The sequence below is a fragment of the Linepithema humile genome, chromosome 7 (genome assembly GCF_040581485.1).
Source record: "Linepithema humile isolate Giens D197 chromosome 7, Lhum_UNIL_v1.0, whole genome shotgun sequence".
Taxonomy (NCBI): Eukaryota; Metazoa; Arthropoda; class Insecta; order Hymenoptera; family Formicidae; genus Linepithema; species Linepithema humile.
This window is the reverse complement of record NC_090134.1, coordinates 14,934,923-14,961,047: the sequence shown is the minus strand read 5'-3', so window position 1 is coordinate 14,961,047 and position 26,125 is coordinate 14,934,923. Positions and strand designations below refer to the sequence as shown.

The window sequence follows — 26,125 nt, the reverse complement described above, 5'->3', positions numbered from 1 at the left end:
GGGGGACTGCTTTCCGCCATATTGATGTAGCGATTCTCACACAGAGATTCTGTGTCTGTGACATGATTACACTTGTGTAGTGGTGCATAACTAGACATAACGAGTGACAAGCGTAAAGAGGTTAGGCGGTTTTATTATTGTTGTACTATAAATTTTATAAAATACTTTAACTTTTATTACTCTGAGGTTCTGTATACAGTAGACAAAATATTAGAAATAGCAATAAACATTTAATATTAAAAAGAGAAATTATTTTACATCTAACAAGAGAATAAAATATATTAATTAGTTCCAATTCTTATTTCTTAATTCATGCATTAATTTTTTCTATTCTTTTTATTTTTAAAATAAATAATTCCAATTTCTTATTTCTAATATTTAATAATTATTCCTATTTCTATTTCCTATTTTGTTTATTGTGCGCAGGATCTGACTTTCATTTTTCACACATACACAAATAGTGAGTTCTATGTGTGGTGATTACTAAACGATAATGGCGGCCCCCCCCCCCCGCCTCAAACGTGCTCCCCCGGTACAGCTTGTGCTCCGTCCCTCTATTCCTTAGTCCGTGGGGTGCCGTCACATACAGCCCGTAATCCGTAATCCGCATCAAAAATCCGCAAAAGTTACTGGGTATTTTGTCCGTAACGTTACGTGTGTTTTTATCTCCTTGTGTCCCATGGAGCCATAATTCCATGAAATTTCCGTAAAAGTTACTACAAGTTACTAGTTATTACTAGTAATGCTTTTTCTAATTTTATTTATTTAACTAAATTTGACGATTTAATAAAAACTTTTGTTAAAATTATAATATATTTTGTAGTTTTCTTATGAATAAAATACAAATAAATAATTATAATCTGTTAAATAAAAAATAGTACTACCGTTACGTCTGTATTTACGGCTCCATGGGACACAAGGAGATAAAAACACACGTAACGTTACGGACAAAATACTTAGTAACTTTTGCGGACTTCCAGTGCGGATTACGGATTACGGGATGTATGTGACGGCACCCTAACACTTTCTTTTTATTTAATCTAGCAAATATTTATTTATTATATTATTATGTTAAATATGTATTATAATATTATGTAAAATTAAATTAATTTAAGTTACAATTGTGTCTTTTATTAAAAATTTGTACTTTTAATTTTTTTTTATAATTTACTAAATATAATATTTATTCAATTAACAATCTTATTATTTTACATGTTCCGATATAAAACTAATAAAATATTACTTTCAATATAGTTATTATTAAATAACACAGTTATTATTTAATACAAGAAACATTTTATTCATTGTCAGTGTAATCTTTCACTCAACTTTGTTAAGTTTAGTGCTTACTGCTCCGACCATAATATTTGTATATCTAATGTCCTCAGGTAATAGTTTTTGACCTCCCTTCCAGACTACTTCCCTACTGTAACGTATATCCCTACACACACAAAAAAATTCGAAATCCCGTCCGATCCTGTTTTTTAACAAAGGCAGTGAGCGATCACTTCAACGTGAGCTAGTGACGGCGTTAAGCTATATTAAAAGTAGTATTTTATTAATTTTATATCGGAACATGTAAAACAGCGCTCGGAATTAGTTGCACATTTCGGGCCGATTTCCGAGACGACGTCTTCTATTCTCCCATTACCGCCCGGCCGCTGGCGACCAAGCCGCCGATAGCTCTGGCTCAGGAGCGTTTTATATTAGAAATAGGCTGGATTGTTTAGGCATCTTTCAGGAAATTGTAACATTTTCTTCACTACATAAATAATGTTTATTTTTATTAATATATAATATATATATATCTGTTTAATTATTAATGAAAATAAACATTATTTATCTAGCAAAAAAAATATTACTATTTTCTGAGAGGTGCCTCAACAACCCAGTCTATTTCTTATATAAAACGCTCCTGCGCCAAAGCTATCGGCGGCTCGGCCGCCAGCGACCGGACGGTGGTGAGGGAACAGGAGGCGTCGTCTCGGGAATCGGCCCGAAATGTGCAACTAATTCCGAGCGCTGATGTAAAATAATAAAATTGTTAATTGTAGCGCTCAAAATAAGTTGCACATTTTGGGCCGATTCCCGAGACGACGCCTCCTGTTCTCCCACTACCGCCCGGCCGCTGTCGGCCGAGCCGCCGATAGCTCTGGCGCAGGAGCGTTTTATATAAAAAATAGGCTGGGTTGTTGAGGCACCTCTCAGAAAATAGTAATATTTTCTTTGCTACATAAATAATGTTTATTTTTATTAATAATTAAATATATATATATTATGTATTAATGAAAATAAACATTATTTTGTGTAGTGAAGAAAATGTTACGATTTCCTGAGAGATGTCTAAACAATCCAGCCTATTTTAATATAAAACGCTCCTGAGCTAAAGCTATCGGCGGCTCGGCCGCCAGCGGCCAGGCGGTAGTGGGGGAACAGGAGGCGTCGTCTCGGAAATCGGCCCGAAATGTGCAACTAATTCCGAGCGCTGGTTAATTGAATGAAAATTATATTCAGTAAATTATAAAAAAAAATTAAAAGTGCAAATTTTTAATAAAAGATTGTAAATTAAATAATAATAAAAAATTGTAAACAATTGTAAATTAAATTAATTTAATTTTACATAATATTATAATACATATTTAACATAATAATATAATAAATAAATATTTGCTAGATTGAATAAAAAGAAAGTGTAATAGGCAGGAATCGAACCTGGGTCTACAGTATAATAGTTTGAGGATTAGTGCCCGAGCTACGCACTTTTCTCGACAATCGATTCAACACAATCGGTATATAAGGAACTCTATAAACTTTAAATCGGTTTTTCTTGAAAACAGCTGAGCGTTGCGCCCTATCCCTTTGCTCAAGTACTCTTCTAGTAGAGTACTATAACATATATAAGCCTTTTCAAAATCGGTGACCCGAAGTCTGCGCCCTTCTCTTGTAAGATACTAATATGGTTTTCTAGAGAATCTTTATACTCTGTTCAATAAAAGAGTAATCTCGGATCGGACGAAAACTTGTCCGTTCGGCGCAGGTTTTCTCTCACAAAGTGTTCAGAAAGCCCTACCACTCTACAGAACTGTACTGTTCGTGCAGCTTGTCAATGCCAACGCTTTTCCCACTTTGTTCGCTATACTTCTCTTATGCGCAGACCGAGGTTACTCTCTCATTGAACAGAGTATAGTAAAGAGAATTGCCAACTTGATGACATGTTACCAGCTTGGCGATTGGCTGACATCAACATGGGTGCATTTGTTTATGCAGCGGTTAGCGCATCCACTGCGTTTAAGGCCATCACACACAAAATGACATAACTACATATGTATAGCATAAGACCGTCTCGACCAATGAACATCTAGCATAAAGGCGCCATATTGATTTACATAGCATGCTTATTGGTCGAGACGGTCTTAAGCCTTGTGTCCACGATACTAGAACTCGGTCCGAGATCTCGGACTGAGGGAAAGTTACTAGAACTCGGATCATGTACACACTGAATTTGGATGCAAAACTCGAATAAGAAGCTCAAACGAAAAAATGCGTTGCGTCCCATTTTTCGGTACGAGTTATTGCAAGTTATTAGATTTTACTAGTTTCTTTTACTATCTGTCAAGACAAAATATAAGATACTTATAGTAATACGAGATACTGTGAACAATATAAATAATATTTTAGTAAGTAATTATAGAATTGAAAAAATAAAAGAAATATAATTCTTAAATAAAATAAATTAATAAAATTTATAATTAATAAGATTTACATAAGTAGTTATTATTAGTTTTAATGCAGATTAAATTAGACATTAAAAATGTATTATAACCTATATATACATATTATTTTTCAAGAAAAGTATAATAATATATAAAATTGATTTTCAGAAAAAACTTCTTTTATAATAAAAAATGGATAATAAGGAAAATGTTAAAATTTTATTAATGTTATATCAACAACATTCTTGTTTATATGTTACAAAAAGTGTTGATTATCATAATTGTATGAAACGAGATCAAGCTTTACAGATAATCTGTAATCAGTACAAAGAATTAACATGACAACCACTAACAACTGAAATTGCAAAAAAAAAATTAATAATTTAAGATTACAATATCTGGACCATCTAAATAAAATAACACATTCGAAATCAAGCAGTGCATCACTTGATGATATCTATAAACCAACTTGGCAATATAACATAGATCAGAAAATCATCGTAAAGAATCGTAACTCGATTACAACGCTAACTATATTCAGCCAAGTATAAATATTATTGTTCGAGGACTCGGACCGAGATCTCGGATTGAGTTCTAGCATCGTGGACACAAGGCTTTATGCTATGCATATGCAGTTATGTCATTTTGTGTGTGATGGCCTTAAACGCAGTGGATGCGTTAACCGCTGCATAAACGAATGCACCCTATAGGCGGGAGCACAGACTTTTGCATAAAGCATAACGCATAAGCATAAGGAAATTGATTGGTCCGTTTCCTTATGCATTTGCTTATGCTTATATATAGACCAATCAATTTCCTTATGCTTATGCGTTATGCTTTATGTAAAAGTCTGTGCTCCGGCCTTAAGTCGAGAGCACAAGCTTTTACATAAAGCATAATGCATAAGCATAAGGAAATTGATTGGTCTATATATAAGCATAAGCAAATGCATAAGGAAATGGACCAATCAATTTCCTTATGCTTATGCGTTATGCTTTATGCAAAAGTCTGTGCTCCGGCCATTAGACTGCTTTCACATGAGGCGTAACTTGCGTAAGCGTAATTTATGTCAGTCAATCAAATCATTCAGCTATCATATGCAAAATTTTACGTATAGTATCTGAACGATTTGATTGGCTAACACAAGATACGCTTACGCAAGTTACACTTCATGTGACGGCACCCTTATAAGTTCCGTAAAACGCATATGCGCGTATGTATCTATAGTATACGTAACGTATACTAAAGATGCATGCGCTCATATGCGCTTTACGGAAATCAGCCACTATGTGTGGATTTGGGCCAATGGGTGCATTTGTTTATGTAGCCGTTAGCGCATCCACTGCGTTTATCATCTGCTAGTCACGTTACCTAATTTACCGAACGCACACCTGCGTGAATGGCTGCGTGAATGGATTTAAAAGCATTGGCGAAGTTGCATTACGTTGTGTACAAAATTTTGCGAAAATAATGAAGACGGGATCAAAACATTCTTAAACTGAGAGTTCTCTGATGCTTTTTCCATATCAGCTGTAGACAAAGTCATTACATGATTAGGAACTATTGCAGCAGAACCTGTACCTGAGATAAATTTACAAAAACAAATTCCAAAACATTACAAAATTTGTTTATAGAAAATTCAGACAGTTTAGAATCTTATAATATGTTTAGATTTTCAATCTACATTCAATACGTGCATTTTTAGGTTAATTTGATTGTAAATACGAATATTGTAAACTTTAAAAAATTTTTCCATTATATAATACTTACCTTGGATTACTTTCACTTTTACGGGATCGATTTCGAGGAGTTCTACTTCTTTTTGATTTTTTACTTTAATAAAATTTCTTTTCACATTTTAATTAATCAATGTGGATGCGGATAATTAAGCTAGATTTGCAATGGGTGTATTTGTTTACGCAGTACTGCAAGCAGAGCATCCAGAGCAGGACCTCCGAAGTATCTGCGCAGATGAAATACATCCCTGCGTAAACGAACGACAAACTGCGCTGCAGTCGTTTTCGCAGGCGGAGTAACGACATCTGCGGCAGTAACTGCATAAGCGAATGCACCCAATGTGTTGGCATTAAAACCATAAACGTATGATAAACAGACTGTTCGTTTAATTGAAAAGTTTTCTCCACTTTAGAAAAAAACAACATGTTTTGAACACTGACTCTCTCCTCTTTCTCTCTCTCTTTCTCTCTCTCTCTCTCTCTCTCTCTCTTTCTATCAATATCTACCAATCAACAAAAACTTTTTCATCCCCACTGCTTTATTAGACAAAGATAAGACTATTGTTCAACATCAGCTGTCTCTTTGTAAAGTAAAGACATTTCCTTAATAAGGCAGAGGTATGGAACGCGCAGTCTATTATTATACGTCTATGGTTAGAACAGACGATCACTAACCTCAAGATCTATAGAGAGAAGGTTACCTCAGGCAAACCGGTTGTGGGCGAGGGACGATGAAGTAAGGGGGGAGCTAGAAACAGCTTGATGGCGAGGGACGATGAAGGAAGGGGAGAGCATGATGATCTCATCGACAAACAGTAGCTGTCTGAGATAGCTTCTGTTTGCCGATGAGATCATCATTGCCCCTCTTGCCGCTCGTCCCTCTCTGCATTTGCCCCTCTTGCCGCTCGTCCCTCTTTGCGCATGAGGTAACCTTCTCTCTATAGATCTTGCACTAACCTTATATGTGTCACCAACTTCTATTCTAAAGGCCAATGTCCACGATGCTAGAAATCGGTCCGAGATCTCGGTCCAAAAAACATATAGCCGTTAAAATTGCCGTTTATCCATAAAAATGCAAATTGATTGGTTATACATTTCTTGGACCGATATCTCGGACCGATTTCTAGCATCGTGAACATTGGCCTTAACGGCAACGCATTGGCGTTACAATTCCCAAATCCGCACATGTTGATACTAGCCAATCGCGGAGAAGCTGATCACATGACCAAGTTTGCCATTCTCTTCTCTAGAGATTCTCTCTATGACTTTCTGATTGGTTCATATATAGCTGCGTTCGGCATTGCAAATAGAAAATCTATACGTATACATGACGAATACTATAGATTTTCAAGGTGAAAGAGCAAACGGATGCCTCCGATTTGCAATGCCAAACGCAGCTTATGGAGGACCTGGAGAGAGCATTAGACGATTTAGCGTTAACCGCGATGGCCTATCTACCAGAAGCAAAATTCTGGGTGGGAAATTTTGAAATGATCATAGGCGTAATTTGTTGGTTCCCAATCTGGGTGATCAACAAATTGTATTCATTTCTTCCGTCTTTCCGGATCTTTCGGAAAAACGGAAACCTGAAGGAATATTTTGTTACAAAGTTTAATCTTTTTTAAACGGTTGTTTAGAACATAACGCTCTACATAAGCATAAAAAAGGCATCTGAAAGCAGCGTTTCCGAAGCATTATTAATTTTATTTACTTACATGTAAAAAATTATAGATGTATTTTTGGATTTCAATTTTGATGGACCACAAATTTTGCAACTACCCATTTTTTAAAATAATTACAATATAAAAGGTCTGTTCTTTTCAGCTGAACTGGCTGCACTAGTTCAGAGTTTATCTTTCTCCTTTCAATGTAGAGGGAAAAAGATAAACTCTGAACTAGTGCAGTCAGTTCAGCTAAAAAGAACAGACTTAAGCTGCGTTCCGATATTCACTGCAAGTACTGAAAATCTATAGTGTACGTGACATAAACTATAGATTTTCAGTACCTGCAGTGAATATCGGAACGCAGCCTAAAAGTCAATTTGGGTTTACTCGTGTCAAGTATCAATACATGGAGGCAGCCATATTAGTTTTTCTGCCCGATGGTAGTGCACCATGCGTTAAATCTATGCGAAAAGTGGCCTGTATTTCGTCACATCCGTTACACTACCAAGCATTGTCTAATCACCTAATGCTCTCTTCAGGTCCTCCATGGATTCATAGCATTTTAGGACCATATTTAAGACAATCTTAAAGACATGAACGGACTACAAATACCGCCCATAAAAGACCATTTCATGTCATAAAAGGTCAAGAAAATTTAATCTTTTTTATATATTATTTTTTTAAGTAAGAATTAGTTATTTTTTGTCTTCAGTGGAGTAGGCCTTCTGAGGAAACCACATAAAAAAAAAAACATGTCGGCGGCGATGGCCCTAGCGGCTGCGTCGCGCGCGGTAAGGAGAGGAACGGATGCGTCAATCATGGAAATCGACTAAAATGCTCAACTAATTCCGAGCACTGTTCTAGAATTTTCTATTTATCATGTTGTCTGCCGCACCAATTTTTTATTTCGTTTTTTATTAAAAAAACGATGCAATGACATTATTAGTCACTTCTAAATTAATTCAAATTTGTACAATTAAAGATATTAATAGAAAAGTGTTTCAAACAAAAATACTTTTTTCAAATCTAATCTAACTTTTTTACATATTAACGTTAAGTCACAATTTTTTAGCTTGTTTTTTATTTTGCAAAATTTGATTTAATTTTTTAATTATATCTTTTTAAAATACATTTTAATATTTACATATATTTTCAGAAGATAGAATATTCACGATTTTACATAAGATCACATTTAAGAGCGCATGTCTTATTTTTTTTTACAGATGTAAACCACTATTACCTTCATATAAATTTAAATTTACTATACATTACAACTGGATAAATGGAAGATGTAAAAAAAACAAAATATATAGAATAGAACAGAGAGCATTTAAGAAACATGTGTCGACTAATAAATGCATACTAATGACTAAAAATACGGTTTGGTTTTGTGAAGATAGTAATCTTCTTGCTTTTAATCGCGCAGAGAATGGTACCATTAAAATGAATAAAAAGATTGTGGGAACTAACAACTCTTTTATTAAATCTATTGCTCATTGCGATGATTATATTATAAGTGGCGACGTGTGAGTATTTATTTATAAACTGTGTTTTATGTTTATTTCTCTTTTTTATTTTTGATAAAAATTCTTGCAGATATGGTATTATTAAACACTGGAAAATTGAATCAAAAAAGAATAAAAGATTTGAAATTAAACAATCAAAAATACATAATATAAATCATCAAATTGATCTCATAAACGCAACATCGCAACACATTATAATTAGTTATAACAATTCAATAAAGGTAAGATTAAAGAAAACTTGCAATTATGCTATGTTAATGTAGTATGTAAAAAGTTTGTTTCTGCGTAGATACTGAAATATACGGATGATAAACAGAGTTGTACGGAAGAAAAAGAAATATTTTGTGGAGACAAATCTTATGCGCACTCATATTCATATCAATTTCATGCTCAATCATTTGACCCTATAGGAACAAAATTTGCTGCTAGTTCCATTAATTGTGGTCAAAACACATCGTCGTTTGTAATTTACGATATTGATAAAAGGTAATTTATGTTTCAATTAATTAATCGGTTTTTAAAAATGTTCGATTAAACATTGACTATGTTTATACAGACGCTATTATATGATCCAATTTAATAACATTTCTAACTACACAACAACATTTAATAACTTTATTGGCCGGTTTATGCTTCGGTCTTAATCTTAATATTAAGAGTTGATAATGTAGAATGCCATAAGGGCGTTTATACTTCCCTAGTCTTAATCTTACAGCGTTTTCGATTATACAGATTTTGATCGACCCAGGGTTGATCAATCACTACTTTACTATGAATTCATATCTTTTATTGGTGGAGACGATGCAATGACGTCATTAATCACCTTGGGTCGATCAAAATCCGTATAATCGAAAACAATATTAGTCTTAATCTTAATCTTGGAAAGATCCCATCTTTTAACTTTAGTCCCTAATGTCCTAAGACCGGGCCAATGAGGTAAGTCTGACGTCCGACGCAGCACGAAACCGCGCGAAATAATGGTTTTCGATTCTTGTAAAATACGAAAATGAGTGATGCTGATTTAATTGAATGTGTCCAACAATTCGATGTTGTTTGGAATAAAAAAAATCCAAATTATAAAAATAAATTAGTGGTGAAGAATAGTTGGAACGCTATTGGAGAAGCGCTAAATTTAAGTGGTAAGTTAGTATGTAGAATCTAACCTCTTAAATTGAAAGAACAAAAACTGTGTAGGAGTGTTTTTATAGTTTTTCTATTACAATTTGTGGTTAGGTTAGGTTAGGTTTTGTTACATTTGCACATGCATAAGCCGAGAGCACAAGCTTTTACATAAAGCATAACGCATAAGCATAAGGAAATTGATTGGTCTATATATAAGCATAAGCAAATGCATAAGGAAATGGACCAATCAATTTCCTTATGCTTATGCGTTATGCTTTATGCAAAAGTCTGTGCTCCGGCCAATAGTCCGAATTTCCAGGGAAGCATAAACGAGTCCTTAAGATTAAGTTAAGACTAAGACTAAGATTAAGATTAAGACCGAAGCATAAACCAGCCATATAACTTACAAGGACGGTTTAATAACCCAAAAATTCTAAAAAATCTGAAACTGCAAAAATATAATATATCAACTTAATCAAAAAGCTATTTCTTATTTTGGCAAAAAATGATTCTAGAGGTGGAAATACCCTTCGGAAAATCGGATTTTCTTTTATTCATATGTATTATATTTCTGCAAAGTTTCAGATTTTTTAGAATTTTTGGGTTACCGAACCTTCCTTGCTAGTGTGTATTAAACTATATATACAGGAATGAGCACTGAATCGCTTGTTGCAAGAGAGAACTACATGTCGTGTATTGCTGTCCTTTTACATACAGTCAAGTTCGAAACTTTTGACTGTTGTTTGACTGTGTAGTAAGTACACACGGTCACAGGAATGCCTTAAGAGGATGCTGAAGTGACAGGCGAACTCCGACGCGAAAGCGCCATCATTTCAATGGTACTAAAAATGAAAATAACATTATCGGCGTAGCCTACGGACCTACGCCGCGTAGGTCCGTGTGAACGCATTTGTTTGCAGTGGTAACACTACACTGACGTGTGGTCTGTGTACGTGTGTCATCGAAAGTTTGTAAACAAACGATGCTTGCGCTTGTTTCCTTGACTGAAATTTCGTCGCAAGGCTGCAATATAATGTCCGAGAAGATATAGGCGTATACAAGGTGTCAAATAAATATGAATTAAATATGACTAAATAATAAATAAAAAATATACATATAATACTATATATATCACTGAAGAAAAATGTCATATACTTTTCTTATTTTTATTTTTATGTAGTAAATACAAAATAACTAATTAATCAATTAATTAATATATACATATACACATATATTGAATAAATAGTTATCTTTATTTTGTATTTTAATGACTGAAATAATGAGAGCATACATCATTTTAGTTATATAAAATACAAAATAAAGATAACTATATTCAATATGTATATGTATGTATTGAATAATTAATTAACTAATTTATTTATTTTGTATTAATTACATAAAAATAAAAATAGGGAAAGCATATAACATATTTTTCCAATTAGATATATAGTATTATACATACATTTTCCAAATAAAATATTTTATCATATCAAATTTATATTTATTAGACACCTTGTATAAGTCTATTTCGACTCGTATGTACATCATACAGCCATACGATAGAATTTCAATTGCGAGAAAAAAGATTAAATGATCTTATAAATTATCCGATAAAACATAAACAGACTACACGTGTAGTAAATTACTAACTAAAAGAAATACGTATTTCTTAAAATCTGCCAGCTCACGATAGATCGCCTCTGACAATATTTTTTACAATTTGCCAGCTAACGAATAAATCGTCTTTAGCTCTCTTTTTTCTAAACTGTCAGCTGACGTTAGATCGTCTCTGGCTTGTCTTATTCTATATTGCCAGTCCACGAGAAAACCGCCTCTGGCTTGTTTTATTTTTTATTGTAAGATACTTTTATTACGTTATATGCTCTATGTAAATATATATTGTATATTATGTGCTCCATATTATCAATATTCATATCAAAATATCTTTTTAAAAAATTGACATTATTTTGTATACTCTTTTTACAATAAATGTATATGATATATGCCATATTTTTTATTTCTAAAGCATGAAATATAAAGATATTTTTAATTTCTTGTGTCTATCATTTGTAAAAAAATCTTGATAAAAGAAACAACATTAATTTTGCGACTTGAAATAATCTGTTTCATTATATGCTTCTTTTAAATTAGCTTAGCAATAATTTGTTTCATTATATGCTTCTTACAATTAACCTTATTTTATGTGATTAACTTGATATTTAAAATACGTATCAAAATCGAAAATGTATTTCTATTACAGTAGAAAAGAAACATGAGAAATGGAGAAACATGAGAAAAAGAGAGAAATGACAAAATATAATATTGTCTAAAGTACAGTCCAATAAAAACTGTTAAAATTGAACATTTTATAAAACCACTGTGATTCATGAAAAATCAGAACTATTATTTCAAAAATATAGACATATTTCGACTGTGTTTTAAACTGCACATTCAAAATTCACAGAATAAATTTATTTCTGCAAAGTTGTGTATAATGTCAGTGGAAAAGTGATTTATTTGTTATTACATATACATGATATTTTACCATTCCTCTGGTGTAAGACTACAGTGTTTTCTTTCTACTGAATTAGAAATTAATTTTATATTTTGATGTGTATTTTAGATACCAAGGTAAAATAAGGCTAATTGTAAGTATTTAAAAGAAGTATATTATATTGAAACAGATTATTGCAAGTCACAAAATTAATACTTTTTTTAATCAAAATTTTTTACAAATGATACATACAAGAAACTAAGGTAATTATGCAGAATACCCACGTCACCTCCGATTTTGACCCAACTGGTCTCATTCGATGCGTTTTTTCTTTTAAAAAAACTTTTTCCTTTCACTAAATTGTCGCTCTGTCCCAGGAGACGAGATATTAAGCGTCAAAGTTGACGACTTTTCAGGTTAAAAAACCTGTCACTTTGACGAATTATAGCGATGTGAGCATACGCTGCGGTCAGGCGCGCATGCGATGTAACAGAATTGTGCGCGAAGTATAAAATATATTTCCGATAATCATTAATTGCAAGTTGCAAACCCATATAAAATAGTATAATTATGGACCTTGCTTTGCGTAGACACAGGGTATTCTGCCCCCCCTGCGGGGGGGCGGACCCCTTGTGTAAAATAAAAATAATAAAACTTTTGTGCGTATTCCAGAGCGGCATAGATTGCTTTATCTATCAAACTAGCTTTAGCATTATATATTTTTGCAATCCAAACTAGCTTTAGCATAGCTAGTTTGGATTGCACAAAAATATATAATGTTAAAGCTAGTTTGATAGATAAAGCAATCTATGCCGCTCTGGAATACGCACGAAAGTTTTATTATTTTTATTTTACACAGGGGGTCCGCCCCCCCCGCAGGGGGGGCGGAATACCCTGTGTCTACGCAAAGCAAGGTCCATAATTATACTATTTTATATGGGTTTGCAACTTGCAATTAATGATTATCCGCGCACAATTCTGTTACAACGCATGCGCGCCTGACCGCAGCGTATGCTCACATCGCTATAATTCGTCAAAGTGACAGTTTTTTTACCTGAAAAGTCGTCAACTTTGACGCTTAATATCTCGTCTCCTGGGACAGAGCGACAATTTAGTGAAAGGAAAAAGTTTTTTTAAAAGAAAAAACGCATCGAATGAGACCAGTTGGGTCAAAATCGGAGGTGACGTGGGTATTCTGCATAATTACCGAAACTAAAAATACCTTTATATTTCATGCTTTATAAATAAGTTATATGACATATACATTTATTATAAAAATATATACAATATATAAAATGATATTAACTTTTTACATAGATACTTTGATGTGAATATACATAATATGGAGCACATAATATACATAATATATACACATAAAGCACATGAATAAAAGTATTTTACAGAAATTAGAATATGAATAGAATATGTATGTAACTAAATAATGTAAATGTTGCAAATTTTATGTATAATACATACACTTTTTATCCCTCAGAGTGCCTTCAACCCATTTTTTTAAGCCGAGTTTCGTAGCATATAACACACACACACGCGCGCGCGCGCGCACGCACGCACGTACACACGCCACTACACACATAATTAACCTAAAATATTCTGATGTATATGACAGATAGCATTGTATAGAGAACTGTATAGCGCCTCTATCCGAAAATCTCGGAATTAATCTATAGCTCTTTTTTACCTTATTCTTTCTATATTGCACGCATGCTTTGCATAAATCTGAAAAGTATGGCTTTTTGAAAATAAATCTCTAAGCTCTATTTTTTTTGGTTTTCCATTATTGTTTCATACGCTCTTCTTCAGCTCCTGGTCTTGTTTTGCAGATTGAAGCAATATAATTTTGATACAAAAGATATAATTCTTTGAGATGACATTGTCGGTAAATTTTCAAAATTTTTTTTTATTATTTAGTTTAAATTTGGCCAGCAGTTGAAAGATTAGCATTTGTATTTTATTTACACCAAAGGATTTGTAATTTTATTAAAGCAATAAAAAAAGCCATACTTTTTAGAAAATTAGAAATTTAGTCGGTAACAAAATGACTTCAGCAACCTCTTAAGGCCGCCGACTGCCATAGGTCCACGATGCTAGAAATCGGTCCGAGTTTTTGTTACTAATTGATTCAACTCGGATAACTATAGATGACGGTGTATTCCTATTTGTGAAATTAAAGGTGCAGTCCTATTGAGCACGGATCGGAATGACGGATCGGATTTCTCATTAGAATTGAGTGTTCCGTTCACGTTTCGTTCCGTAAAAAATTTCTCTACCAGTCCTATGTAGCAAAAACGGAACGGAATGTCGCCTCGATCACAAGTAAATGTACTTAATTACGTTAATATTTCGTTATTTAAATGTGGTTGAAGCAATTATATAAGTACATAATTTCTGCAATTTTCTTGCAAATTACATTACTATGAGTACTTAAAAATACTGAATTATTAAAGTGAAATATATTTTGTAACTATATTTCCGTTCCGTTTTTGCTACATGGGACTGGTAGAGAAATTTTTTATGGAACGGAACGGACACATTCCACACGGAACAAAAACCTCTAATGGATATCCAGATGTCCATCATGGAGATTCGAAACCTCTATTAGATGTCCATGTAATCTCCTATAGATGTCTACTAGACATCCACAGTTTCGCATTACATACCTCCATTCGACATCCATTAGATATATTCATAGATATCATATGGAGCAATTATAGATGTTTTATAGATATTTCATAGAGCTTTGATAGATTGTAGTTTCAATTCGTCATTAATAAAATTATTTGGAAGTAAAGTCACAAATGTGATTGCGAGATAGTCTTGTTTATGTAGGTGTTAACAGAATGTCACCATGTTCTCGACTGTGGGTGTTTACGATAATTCAAGTTCGAGTTAGTTTCACTAGGACCGAAAAATAAGATAGACATAACCATCTAGAACCTTTATGATTTATGACAACTCGACGCTGTCTTGTATTGCTTGAGTTAAATTCATTGAATTTGTTGAGTTTATTGAGCAAATTTTATTGTAATAGAAAAATGTCATTTATTATTATTATTAATTATATTATTATTATAAAATTATATTATATTTATATTATTATTATATTATATTATTATATTATATTATATGTTATTATATTATATTATATTATTATTATATTAATTTATTATTATTAATTTATTAAAGAGGTATACCAACAAACATACCAACATTATTTGTTTCTTTCATAGACTGATTTGCAGTTGACATTTTTCTATTACAATAAAATTTGCTCAATAAACTCAATAAATTCAATGAATTTAACTCAAGCAATACAAGACAGCGTCGAGTTGTCATGAATCATAAAGGTTCTAGATGGTTATGTCTATCTCATTTTTCGGTCCTAGTGAAACTAACTCGAACTTGAATTATCGTAAACACCCAAGAACATGGTGACATTCTGTTAACACCTACATAAACAAGACTATCTCGCAATCACATTTGTGACTTTACTTCCAAATAATTTTATTAATAACGAATTGAAATCACAATCTTTCTACTAAACAAATTTGTAACGTTAACACTGAAGATGGCTGAATGATCAGCCGAAACGTTTGACATCGACGATGCCCTAACAATATTGGCCGGAGCACAGACTTTTGCATAAAGCATAACGCATAAGCATAAGGAAATTGATTGGTCCATTTCCTTATGCATTTGCTTATGCTTATATATAGACCAATCAATTTCCTTATGCTTATGCGTTATGCTTTATGTAAAAGCTTGTGCTCTCGGCTTATTCGTTACTATGGATACTGATACTTCTACCAAACATCGATAACAGATATCTAATAGACACCTATGATGGATTTATAGACGTCATTTATCATGGAGATAATATGAATTTCTAATAGAAATCTATCTAATATCCATTGTAGAAATAGATGTAGTATGGAGTTATGGAGATTATATGGACGTCCAATGGATGTCATGTTCTGTGTGGGATGTGTGAAGAAACGTAAACTATATTTTGTAACAGACAGTTTTATATTAGATAGTTTTAACCTCAATGCGACTAAAAATATCCTAAATTTATAGAGATGGATGAAAAAACAGTTTTATTAGTCATATTTGGCGTGCTGCAATTGTCGTGTAGGTGTGTATACACACGCACGCACACAGTTGCATACGCACGCACACAGTTGCATACGCACATACACACATGCATACGCACGCACACACATGCATACGCACGCACGCGCATTCATCCATTCAACAAACATACACGTGCTGTTTTTGAAGAGAGTAATAGATTGAATAAAACTAGAAAAAACCGAATTTTGGTGTCAAAAAATGTGAAAAAAATTATGCAATTGTTCAAAAAAGAACAAGCACTGAATAATTTCTGAGCTCGATCAACAAACGGCATGGCTGCCCGCTCTCGAAGCTTAAGGGCCACTTTTTCCAACGTCGGTTAACTTTAACCAACGGTTACAGGATTGCCAACATGAAGAATGAAATATTGCAATTGAAAGAGAAAATTTCTCTCATAAGCTAAATATTATATATAATCATTGAACTATATACCATACTGGAACGAGCACAGGCTACCCCCTCCATTCGACAAAACGGTCAGACAAGGCAGTGACTCGGTACCGGATTTCTCTTTCTATCTCATCTACTCTCGACTAATAGTAGCTGTGAACACGTGACCAAAACTGTTAGTTAGATAGAGAGATCCGGGTCCGAACAGCTATCTCCATCTGACCGGTCGAGAACAAAGACGTGCTCGTTCCAGTATGGTATATATTTCAATGTATATAATATAATAATATAGTGTTAGTATTGCAAAATCTTTTTTTACAGTCAATTTCTATACATTTTTTATCAATATACTGAGATTTTAGGATTAACGACATATACAAGTTTCGAGTTTTAAGTTGGCTATTCTGAAAAGTTACCAGTCGGTTAGAGTTAATAGACGTTGAAAAAAGTCAAGATCTGTAGAGAGAAGGTTACCTCATACGCAAAGAGGGACGAGCGACAAAAGGGGCAAATGCAGAGAAGGGCGAGCGGCAAGAGGGGCAATGCTGATGTCATCTGCGAGCAGAAACTATCTCAGACAGCTACTGTTTGCAGATGAGATCATCATGCTCTTCCCTTCCTTCATCGTCCCTCGTCAACAAGCTGCTTCTAGCTCTCCCCTTCTTTCATCGTCCCTCGCCAACAACCGGTTTTATTGAGGTAACCTTCTCTCTATAGATCTTGGTTTCCTCCAACGTTGTTCAATTCAGAGTTCCAGGAAACTGCGTTTAACTTTAATCGCAGTTTAATCTTTGGTCAACTTGTTTTGCTTTCTTTCAACTGTACCTTCTTTCCAATCAACTGAACATATACCATGGGTGTTTACGATAATTCAAGTTCGAGTTAGTTTCACTAGGACCGAAAAATGAGATAGACATAACCATCTAGAACCTTTATGATTCATGACAACTCGACGCTGTCTTGTATTGCTTGAGTTAAATTCATTGAATTTGTTGAGTTTATTGAGCAAATTTTATTGTAATAAAAAAATGTCAACTGCAAATCAGTCTATGAAAGAAACAAATAATGTTGGTATGTATGTTGGTATACCTCTTTAATAAATTAATAATAATATAATTAATAATAATAATAAATAACATTTTTCTATTACAATAAAATTTGCTCAATAAACTCAATAAATTCAATGAATATAACTCAAGCAATACAAGACAGCGTCGAGTTGTCATAAATCATAAAGGTTCTAGATGGTTATGTCTATCTCATTTTTTGGCCCTAGTGAAACTAACTCGAATTTGAATTATCGTAAGCACCCCATATGTGTGCTAACTCAAATTATATTTGTATCAAATAATGTGATTGGTGCGTTTAGAAAACACAACAGTTGTACAACCGTTAATAAGCATGTTATAACTTGTTTAATAATTGACGTGTTCGCGCCGCGACATTGGACGAATTGAAGTCGTGAGTGAGAGAGCGACTGCGGTTAAATAAAAAACGATTACAAAATACATAATCTTCCGTTGGAAAAAGAAGAGATTATCGACTTCTTCTCGCATAGAAGAACGACTTTCTGTAAACAACAATATATATTTGTGGAAGGTTTACTTTGTTCAAAGAGATGTGATAAAAAAGCAAGATTTATTTATATGTCATAAATATTATTTGTTTTATTAGCAATATAAGAAATATTATACAGTCTTAATATAATTAACTAAATAATGAAGTAAATAATTGTTAATATTTTATATAACAAATGCAAAAGATAGGATTGAGAAATATAAGACTGTTATATTTTCAAAATATGTATATAGTATATTTACATTACATATTCTCTAAATAATTAATATTATAATAATGTTTTACAATAACATTGTTTGTATTTTCTTCTAGTAGACTTTTTTCTTTAATTTAATAGCCCAACTTACAATAAACTGTAATACAAACAGAAGTGTAATTATTAATATATTATTTCCAATATTTTGTACAAATTATATTGTACATTATATTTTTATTTTCTTTACCTCTGAAAATAGTCGATAAATATTCTTCTATTGGCAGCATTATCATTATTTCTGTTATCTGCATTATCAAGAGGATTTATATTGCCATGATTAAATAGTTGATCCCAAGGTGCTGGAAGATTTAAGTAAGGAAAAATATTTTGACGAGCAATGTTGTGTAAAACAGCGGTGACCACTATTACAACCATTACTTTGTTCAATTGCAAACGTAGTCCTAATGCTAAAACTGGAAATCGTCTTTTCCAAATTCCGAAGAGGCGTTCAATTATATTTCGAGTACGTATATGCGATTCATTGTAAAGTTGCTCCGCAGGAGTTCGTGGATTTAACAATAGAGCCGGTATTCATTGTCCGTTCTTATATTTAAGATTGTTTTAAGTTTTGTCTTAAAATGCTACGAACCAATCAAAAAGCCATATTAGTATCTTAAGACGACGATGACGATGACTTAAGACGATTTTAAATATAAGAAATGACTATGAATACCGGCCTAGGTTTGTTCTTTATTGCTGCACTGAGTTCACACTGCACTGAACTGAATTGAAATAGTAGGTTTGTTCTTTATAGCTGAACTGGTTGCACTAGTTCAGAGTTTACTTTCTCCTTCCAATATGGAGGGAAAAAGATAAACTCTGAACTAGTGCAGCCAGTTCAGCTATAAAGAACAGACCTTACGTAAAGCCAGCGGTACACGGTACTATTTTCTCTGCTGGATTGCTTACGTGCGTTTGTGCTGGCAATCTTGCTGTCTGCTAGACTGGAAATTGTGTGTCTACTGGTCATGCTACTGACTGATATGCTGGATTTCCATGATAGAACAGGTGCTATTTTTCTTGCGTGGTTCTGTGCTGGCTCATTGCAAGAGCCAATCACGACACAACCTCATTAGTTAAATTAAGTTAAGTTACGTGAAAGTATTCTCTTGGTTGGTGTTAGTATTGTTATACATTAACAAATATGATGTCCATAGCAAATTGCAAAGCAAAAATTAAAAATAATGCAATTGCATTTTTTTATGTTGCCCTGCAGTGGCAATGGCCTACTCCATGTTTAATTCAGTTTGCTTAGCCAGTATGGAAGCCCGCATCGTCTGAAGTCAAGCCAACAATATGGCCAGTAGCACTGCTGCCCACACAATAGCAAGTATGCACATCTAGTATGTTTTCCAGCAAAGAACACAAGTTGACACAAATCGACACAAGTATCACTCTGTCTTTGTTCGATATTGAATGAGCAACAGAAAGAATAATACTTTTGTGTCGCTTGTGTCTCTTGGTGGAAAACTACTCTAGTTGGCAATCTAGCAGAGAAAATAGTACCGTGTGCCGCGGGCTTTAGTTCTTGTTTGTAATACGAGTACATACAAATTGTTACCTAATTTTTTGCCCTAACCTAATTGATAGCCCGCGCAAAATACAGCATAGAGACAATATTTATAACTTAATCTTATCCTTTTATGGCTTCTGAAGGTCTATCTATGATCTTATTGGTCAACACCTAGTAAATTTGCTCACTTTTGTCATTTTCACTACATTGCATGATACAGAATCAGTTTGGCGATGTTAAGTGAAAAGAATCAAATATTGATTACTCGAAAGAAAAATTAATCGGTTGAAAATATCGATTAATTGAAACAAAATTATCGGTTATTTTGATTAATCGATAAATCTCGCCCATCCTTATTCTGGGGGTTGATTTTATATCATGCAATGTCACAGATGTCTATACTAGTACTAGATCGCTAACTTCGTCAAAAGAGCTGAGGCCGGCAGGAATAATAAAAGTGAGCAATTTTACTAGATGTTGACTAATAAGATCATAGATAGTAAATTTGCTCACTTTTGTCATTTTCACTATATTGCATGATACATAAGACTTGTTCGTTTTAGCTGCACTGGGGCAGCTCTGGGTCTGCTCTAAACAAGATAATACAGGACAAACTATTTATCTGTCCTGTATTATCCTGTGTAGAGCAGACCCAGAGCAGCCCCAGTGTAGCTAAAACGAACAAACCCATAGGGTGCATTCGTTTATGCAGCGGTTAGCGCATCCACTGCGTTTATCATCTGCTAGTCACGTTATCTAATTTACCGAACGCACACCTGCGTGAATGGCTGCGTGAATGGATTTAAAAGCATTGGCGAAGTTGCATTACGTTGTGTCTATACAAAATTTTGCGAAAATAATGAAGACGGGATCAAAACATTCTTAAATTGAGAGTTCTCTGATCCTTTTTCTATATCAGCTGTAGACGAAATCATTACATGGTTAGGAACTATTGCAGCAGAACCTGTACCTGAGATAAATTTACAAAAACAAATCCCAAAACATTACAAAATTTGTTTATAGAAAATTCAGACAGTTTAAAATTTTATAATGTGTTTAGATTTTCAATCTACATTTAATACGTGTGCATTTTTAGGTTAATTTGATTGTAAATACGAATATCGTAAACTTTAAAAAATTTTTCCATTATATAATACTTATCTTGGATTACTTTTACTTTTGCGGGATCGATTTCGAGGAGTTGTTCTACCCCTTTTTGATTTTTTATTTTAATAAAATCTATTTTCACATTTTAATTAATCAATGTGGATGCAGATAATTAAGCTAGATTCGCAATGGGTGTATTCGTTTACGCAGTACTGCAAGCAGAGCATCCAGAGCAGGACCTCCGAAGTACCTGCGCAGATGAGATACATCCCTGCGTAAACGAACGACAAACTGCGCTGCAGTTATTTTCGCAGGCGGAGTAAACGAACGACATCTGCGGCAGTAACTGCATAAACGAATGCACCCGTAGTCGATCCCCAGAAGCCATAAAAGGATAAGGTTAAGTTATAAATATTGTCTTTATGCTGTATTTTGCGCGAGCTATCAGTTAGGTTAGAGGCAAAAGATTAGGTAACAATTTGTATGTACTCGTATTACATACAAGAACTAAGTGTTATTTGTTCCAGCAGAGTGCATAATAAGAAATTCATATAAAAACTTTTATTTCAATTAATAAAGTTAATAAAACTGTTTTTTTTTCAGCTGTATTTAGCAATGGATATTTTTCTACAGATTTATTAAAAAACTTGATTTAAAGAAATTTTTTTTGAAATTAAAATAAAATTAATATATAAATTGCAGAATAAATATTAATTAAGATTTCTTTAAAAAATAAATTAAAAGGAATTAAAAGGAAAATAAAACAATTAATCGATTTTTCGATTTCTTTTTAGTAATATAATCGACACTTTTATGATTTTTTTTCTTTTACTCGATATTTAAAATATCAAGTTATTTTTTAAAATCGCCCATCTCTAGTGTAAACTAGTGCAGAAAGTTCAGCAATAAAGAACAAACCTAATGAGCAACAATGCGTCATTAAATACGATATTATAGAATAACTATTATCTCCTAATAAAAGTCCATCCTTGTACATTCCTTATTCAACTGTACCATATTTTAAATTCAATGTCTTCCAAATCATCAAAATAGTTCATACGTAATTCAAATCTTCTAGGCCTTCTTTCGATTACAATATCTTCATCATCAGATAAATCGGATAAAATATTATAAGATGCCATAATGATCTACACAAGAAATTTCGTGTATACAATGATAGTTTTCCACCAAAAGACACAAGCGACACAAAAGTATTATTCTCTCTGTTGCTCATTGAATATTGAACAAAGACAGAATAATACTTGTGTCGATTTGTGTCAACTTGTGTCCTTTGCTGGAAAACATACAATATCAAGTACAGATACTGCAACTACACATAACCTCAAATATTGCATTGTTTTCTGCTTAAACGCCGTTCAAACTTGTTAGTCGGCCAAAAATGGGCGTTCACGATAAACGCCGTTTAACTGAGTTGAACTTTTACTAAATAATTGATGGAACGCAAAATGTCATTGATCGGAGTTTAAACTTGGTTCAGATTTTGAACCACGTTGGTGGAAACGGGCATAAGCGTCCCGTGAGGGGAAACCTGAGCGAAATGGACGAGTTTTTATCTTAACCGTGAATCTTTCTCTTGCTAGACAGAACATAGGTTTTTATGTATATTTGGAATAAAATATACAACATGCTAATGTAAAGGAATTTTAGTTATCAGGTAATGGATAAAAAATATGATAATTATTGTTGCCAACTACTGTGGGAGGATCCTCACACTATTCTCATGTGTTTTTATTGTTCTATTAAAAAAATGGATTTAAGGTAATAAATCTTACTGTTCCCAGGTAGCACATGTTCGTTTCATATCCCACACAGCACAAAACATCCTATGACATCTTAGGGATATCTCAATGTCCTGAGGATTACTTTGGTAGTTTTCCACCAAGAGACACAAGCGACACAAAAGTATTATTCTCTCTGTTGCTCATTGAATATCGAACAAAGACAGAGTGATACTTGTGTCGATTTGTGTCAACTTGTCCTTTGCTTGAAAACATACCTTGACATTAAGATATCTTTAAGATGTCATAAGATGTTTTGTGCTGCGTGGGATACATTTCCTAAATGTATCCAATGTTTCTTAACCGTTAAGCATTAATAAGAAACGTTTTTGAAACCATTCAACAGAAACATTTTTAAAACTATAATTTAAAAAACGTTTTTTTCACGTTTTTAAAAAACAAGAAAAAACTAAATGTTTTTAATTCAAAATTATGTATACGTATAATCACTACAGAGACTACATGTTAATTTTTATTTTCAAATATGCGAATACTAAAGAGGGCGATGAGGTTAGAATTATCGATTCTCATGTATAGATCATAACAGTGATGCCATGTTTTCTACCGGGCACAAATTTCCTACCCCACACAAGCGAGAAGCGCGTACATGTGCTGAACGCTTTTTGCTTGTGGAACTCGGAAGCAGGGAGCCCGGTAGGAAACATCGCATCACTGGATCATAGCCGTTATGACATGACTTACGACTTGATCTATTTTGTATCAAAACGCCAACGCCAAAATTTATACTAAATATCTTCGCACTTCTGCGGCAAATAAGGTGAGTTATACAGGGTGGGCCATTTTAATCCATCCACGCAAATTTCTCCGTAAGTAAGCCAAATACAGAAAAATGGTTTAGACAAAAGTTGTTTAAGACAATGGGGGTCACCTATTTGTGCTAGTGACTTTGACCTTGAAGTCAATTTTTAAGGTCATTTGAAGATCAGAGTTATTTTTTTAAATGGAAATCCCTATTTTTGATTCCAAAATCTAATAGCTGGTGTCAAGAGCTTTTCAAAACACTATAATAAAGTTATTTTTTATTAAGTACTTTTCGAGTTATGAGGCTTGTAAATTACAGTATTTTGACATAAAATACAAAATATCTTGTAAAACATTCAATTTTTGAGAATCTTACCTTAATACTTTTATGCATAAAATAATGAGACGAATCAATTGGTATAAAGAAAACACATAGTTGCTTTCAAGAAAAAATATGTAATTTGCAACATGCAACTGCATACTTTTTTTTAAAACCAATGTGTTTTCTTTATACCAATTGATTCGTCTCATTATTTTATGCATAAAAGTATTAAGGTAAGATTTCCAAAAATTGAATGTTTTACAAGATATTTTGTATTTTATGTCAAAATACTGTAATTTACAAGCCTCATAACTCGAAAAGTACTTAATGAAAAATAACTTTATTATAGGGTGTTTACGATAATTCAAGTTCGAGTTAGTTTCACTAGGACCGACAATGAGATATACATAACCATCTAGAACCTTTATGATTCATGACAACTCGACGTTGTCTTGTATTGCTTGAGTTAAATTCATTGAATTTGTTGAGTTTAATAAATATAATTATATACATATATATATAATTATATCTATTAAGCCTTGTGTCCACGATGCTAGAACTCGGTCCGAGATCTCGGACCGAGGGAAAGTTACTAGAACTCGGATCATGTACACACTGAACTTGGATGCAGAACTCGAATAAAAAGCTCGAACGAAAAAATGCGTTGCGTCCCATTTTTCGGTACGAGTTATTGCGAGTTATTAGATTTTACTAGTTTCTTTTACTATCTGTCAAGACAAAATATAAGATACTTATAGTGATACGAGATACTGTGAACAATATAAATAATATTTTAGTAAGTAATTATAGAATTGAAAAAATAAGAGAAATATAATTCTTAAATAAAATAAATTAATAAGATTAATAATTAATAAGATTTACATAAGTAGTTATTATTAGTTTCAATGCAGATTAAATTAGACATTAAAAATATATTATAACCTATATATACATATTATTTTTCAAGAAAAGTATAATAATATATAAAATTGATTTTCAGTAAAAACTTCTTTTATAATAAAAAATGGATAATAAGGAAAATGTTAAAATTTTATTAATGTTATATCAACAACATCTTTGTATATATGTTACAAAAAGTGTTGATTATCATAATCGTATGAAACGAGATCAAGCTTTACAGATAATCTGTAATCAGTACAAAGAATTAACAAAACAACCACTAACAACTAAAATTGCAAAAAAAAAATTAATAATTTAAGATTACAATATCTGGACCATCTAAATAAAATAAAACATTCGAAATCAAGCGGTGCATCACTTGATGATATCTATAAACCAACTTAGTGGTTGTTTGAAGATATGAGTTTTCTATAACATAGATCAGAAAATCATCGTAAAGAATCGTAACTCGATTACAACGCTAACTATATTCAGCCAAGTATAAATATTATTGTTCGAGGACTCGGACCGAGATCTCGGATCGAGTTCTAGCATCGTGGACACAAGGCTTTAAAGAGGTATACCAACATACATACCAACATTATTTGTTTCTTTCATAGACTGATTTGCAGTTGACATTTTTTTATTACAATAAAATTTGCTCTATAAACTCAACAAATTCAATTAATTTAACTCAAGCAATACAAGACAGCGTCGAGTTGTCATAAATCATAAAGATTCTAGATGGTTATGTCTATCTCATTTTTCGGTCCTAGTGAAACTAACTCGAACTTGAATTATCGTAAACACCCATAGTGTTTTGGAAAGCTCTTGACACCAGCTATTAGATTTTGGAATCAAAAATAGGGGTTTTCATTTAAAAAAATAACTCTGACCTTCAAATAACCTTAAAAATTGACTTCAAGGTCAAAGTCACTAGCATAAATAGGTGACCCCCATTGTCCTGAACAACTTTTGTCTGAACCATTTTTCTGTATTTGGCTTACTTACGGAGAAATTTGCGTGGATGGATTAAAATAGCCCACCCTGTATATATTGAAATACAATAATAATATTAAGGTTCCAATAAA

At 32.9% G+C, this 26,125-nt stretch overlaps 1 protein-coding gene and 1 long non-coding RNA gene across 3 annotated transcripts in view; one reads left to right on the top strand and one right to left on the bottom strand.

The window, feature by feature from the left end:
• The window catches only part of LOC137001292 (uncharacterized), a 32,789-nt gene that overhangs the window by 4,075 nt on the left and 2,589 nt on the right, over positions 1-26,125 (top strand). The window contains exons 2-5 of one of the 2 annotated variants that reach the window (XR_010891378.1): positions 8,337-8,639; positions 8,710-8,860; positions 8,929-9,125; positions 10,410-12,846. Coding sequence is in view for 1 of the 2 variants with exons in the window: in XM_067359930.1 (XP_067216031.1) it covers positions 8,337-8,639; positions 8,710-8,860; positions 8,929-9,125 (651 nt within the window). In the remaining variant the exon portion in view is untranslated. Of the gene's footprint in view, positions 1-8,336; positions 8,640-8,709; positions 8,861-8,928; positions 9,126-10,409; positions 12,847-26,125 lie in introns of those variants that run through there. The other variant, XM_067359930.1, reaches the window with a different exon arrangement.
• LOC137001060 (uncharacterized) lies at positions 18,635-20,600 on the bottom strand. The gene is made up of 3 exons (XR_010891210.1): positions 19,541-20,600; positions 18,819-18,930; positions 18,635-18,728 (listed from the first exon to the last, which is right to left on the bottom strand). It is a non-coding gene; the product is annotated as an uncharacterized lncRNA (long non-coding RNA).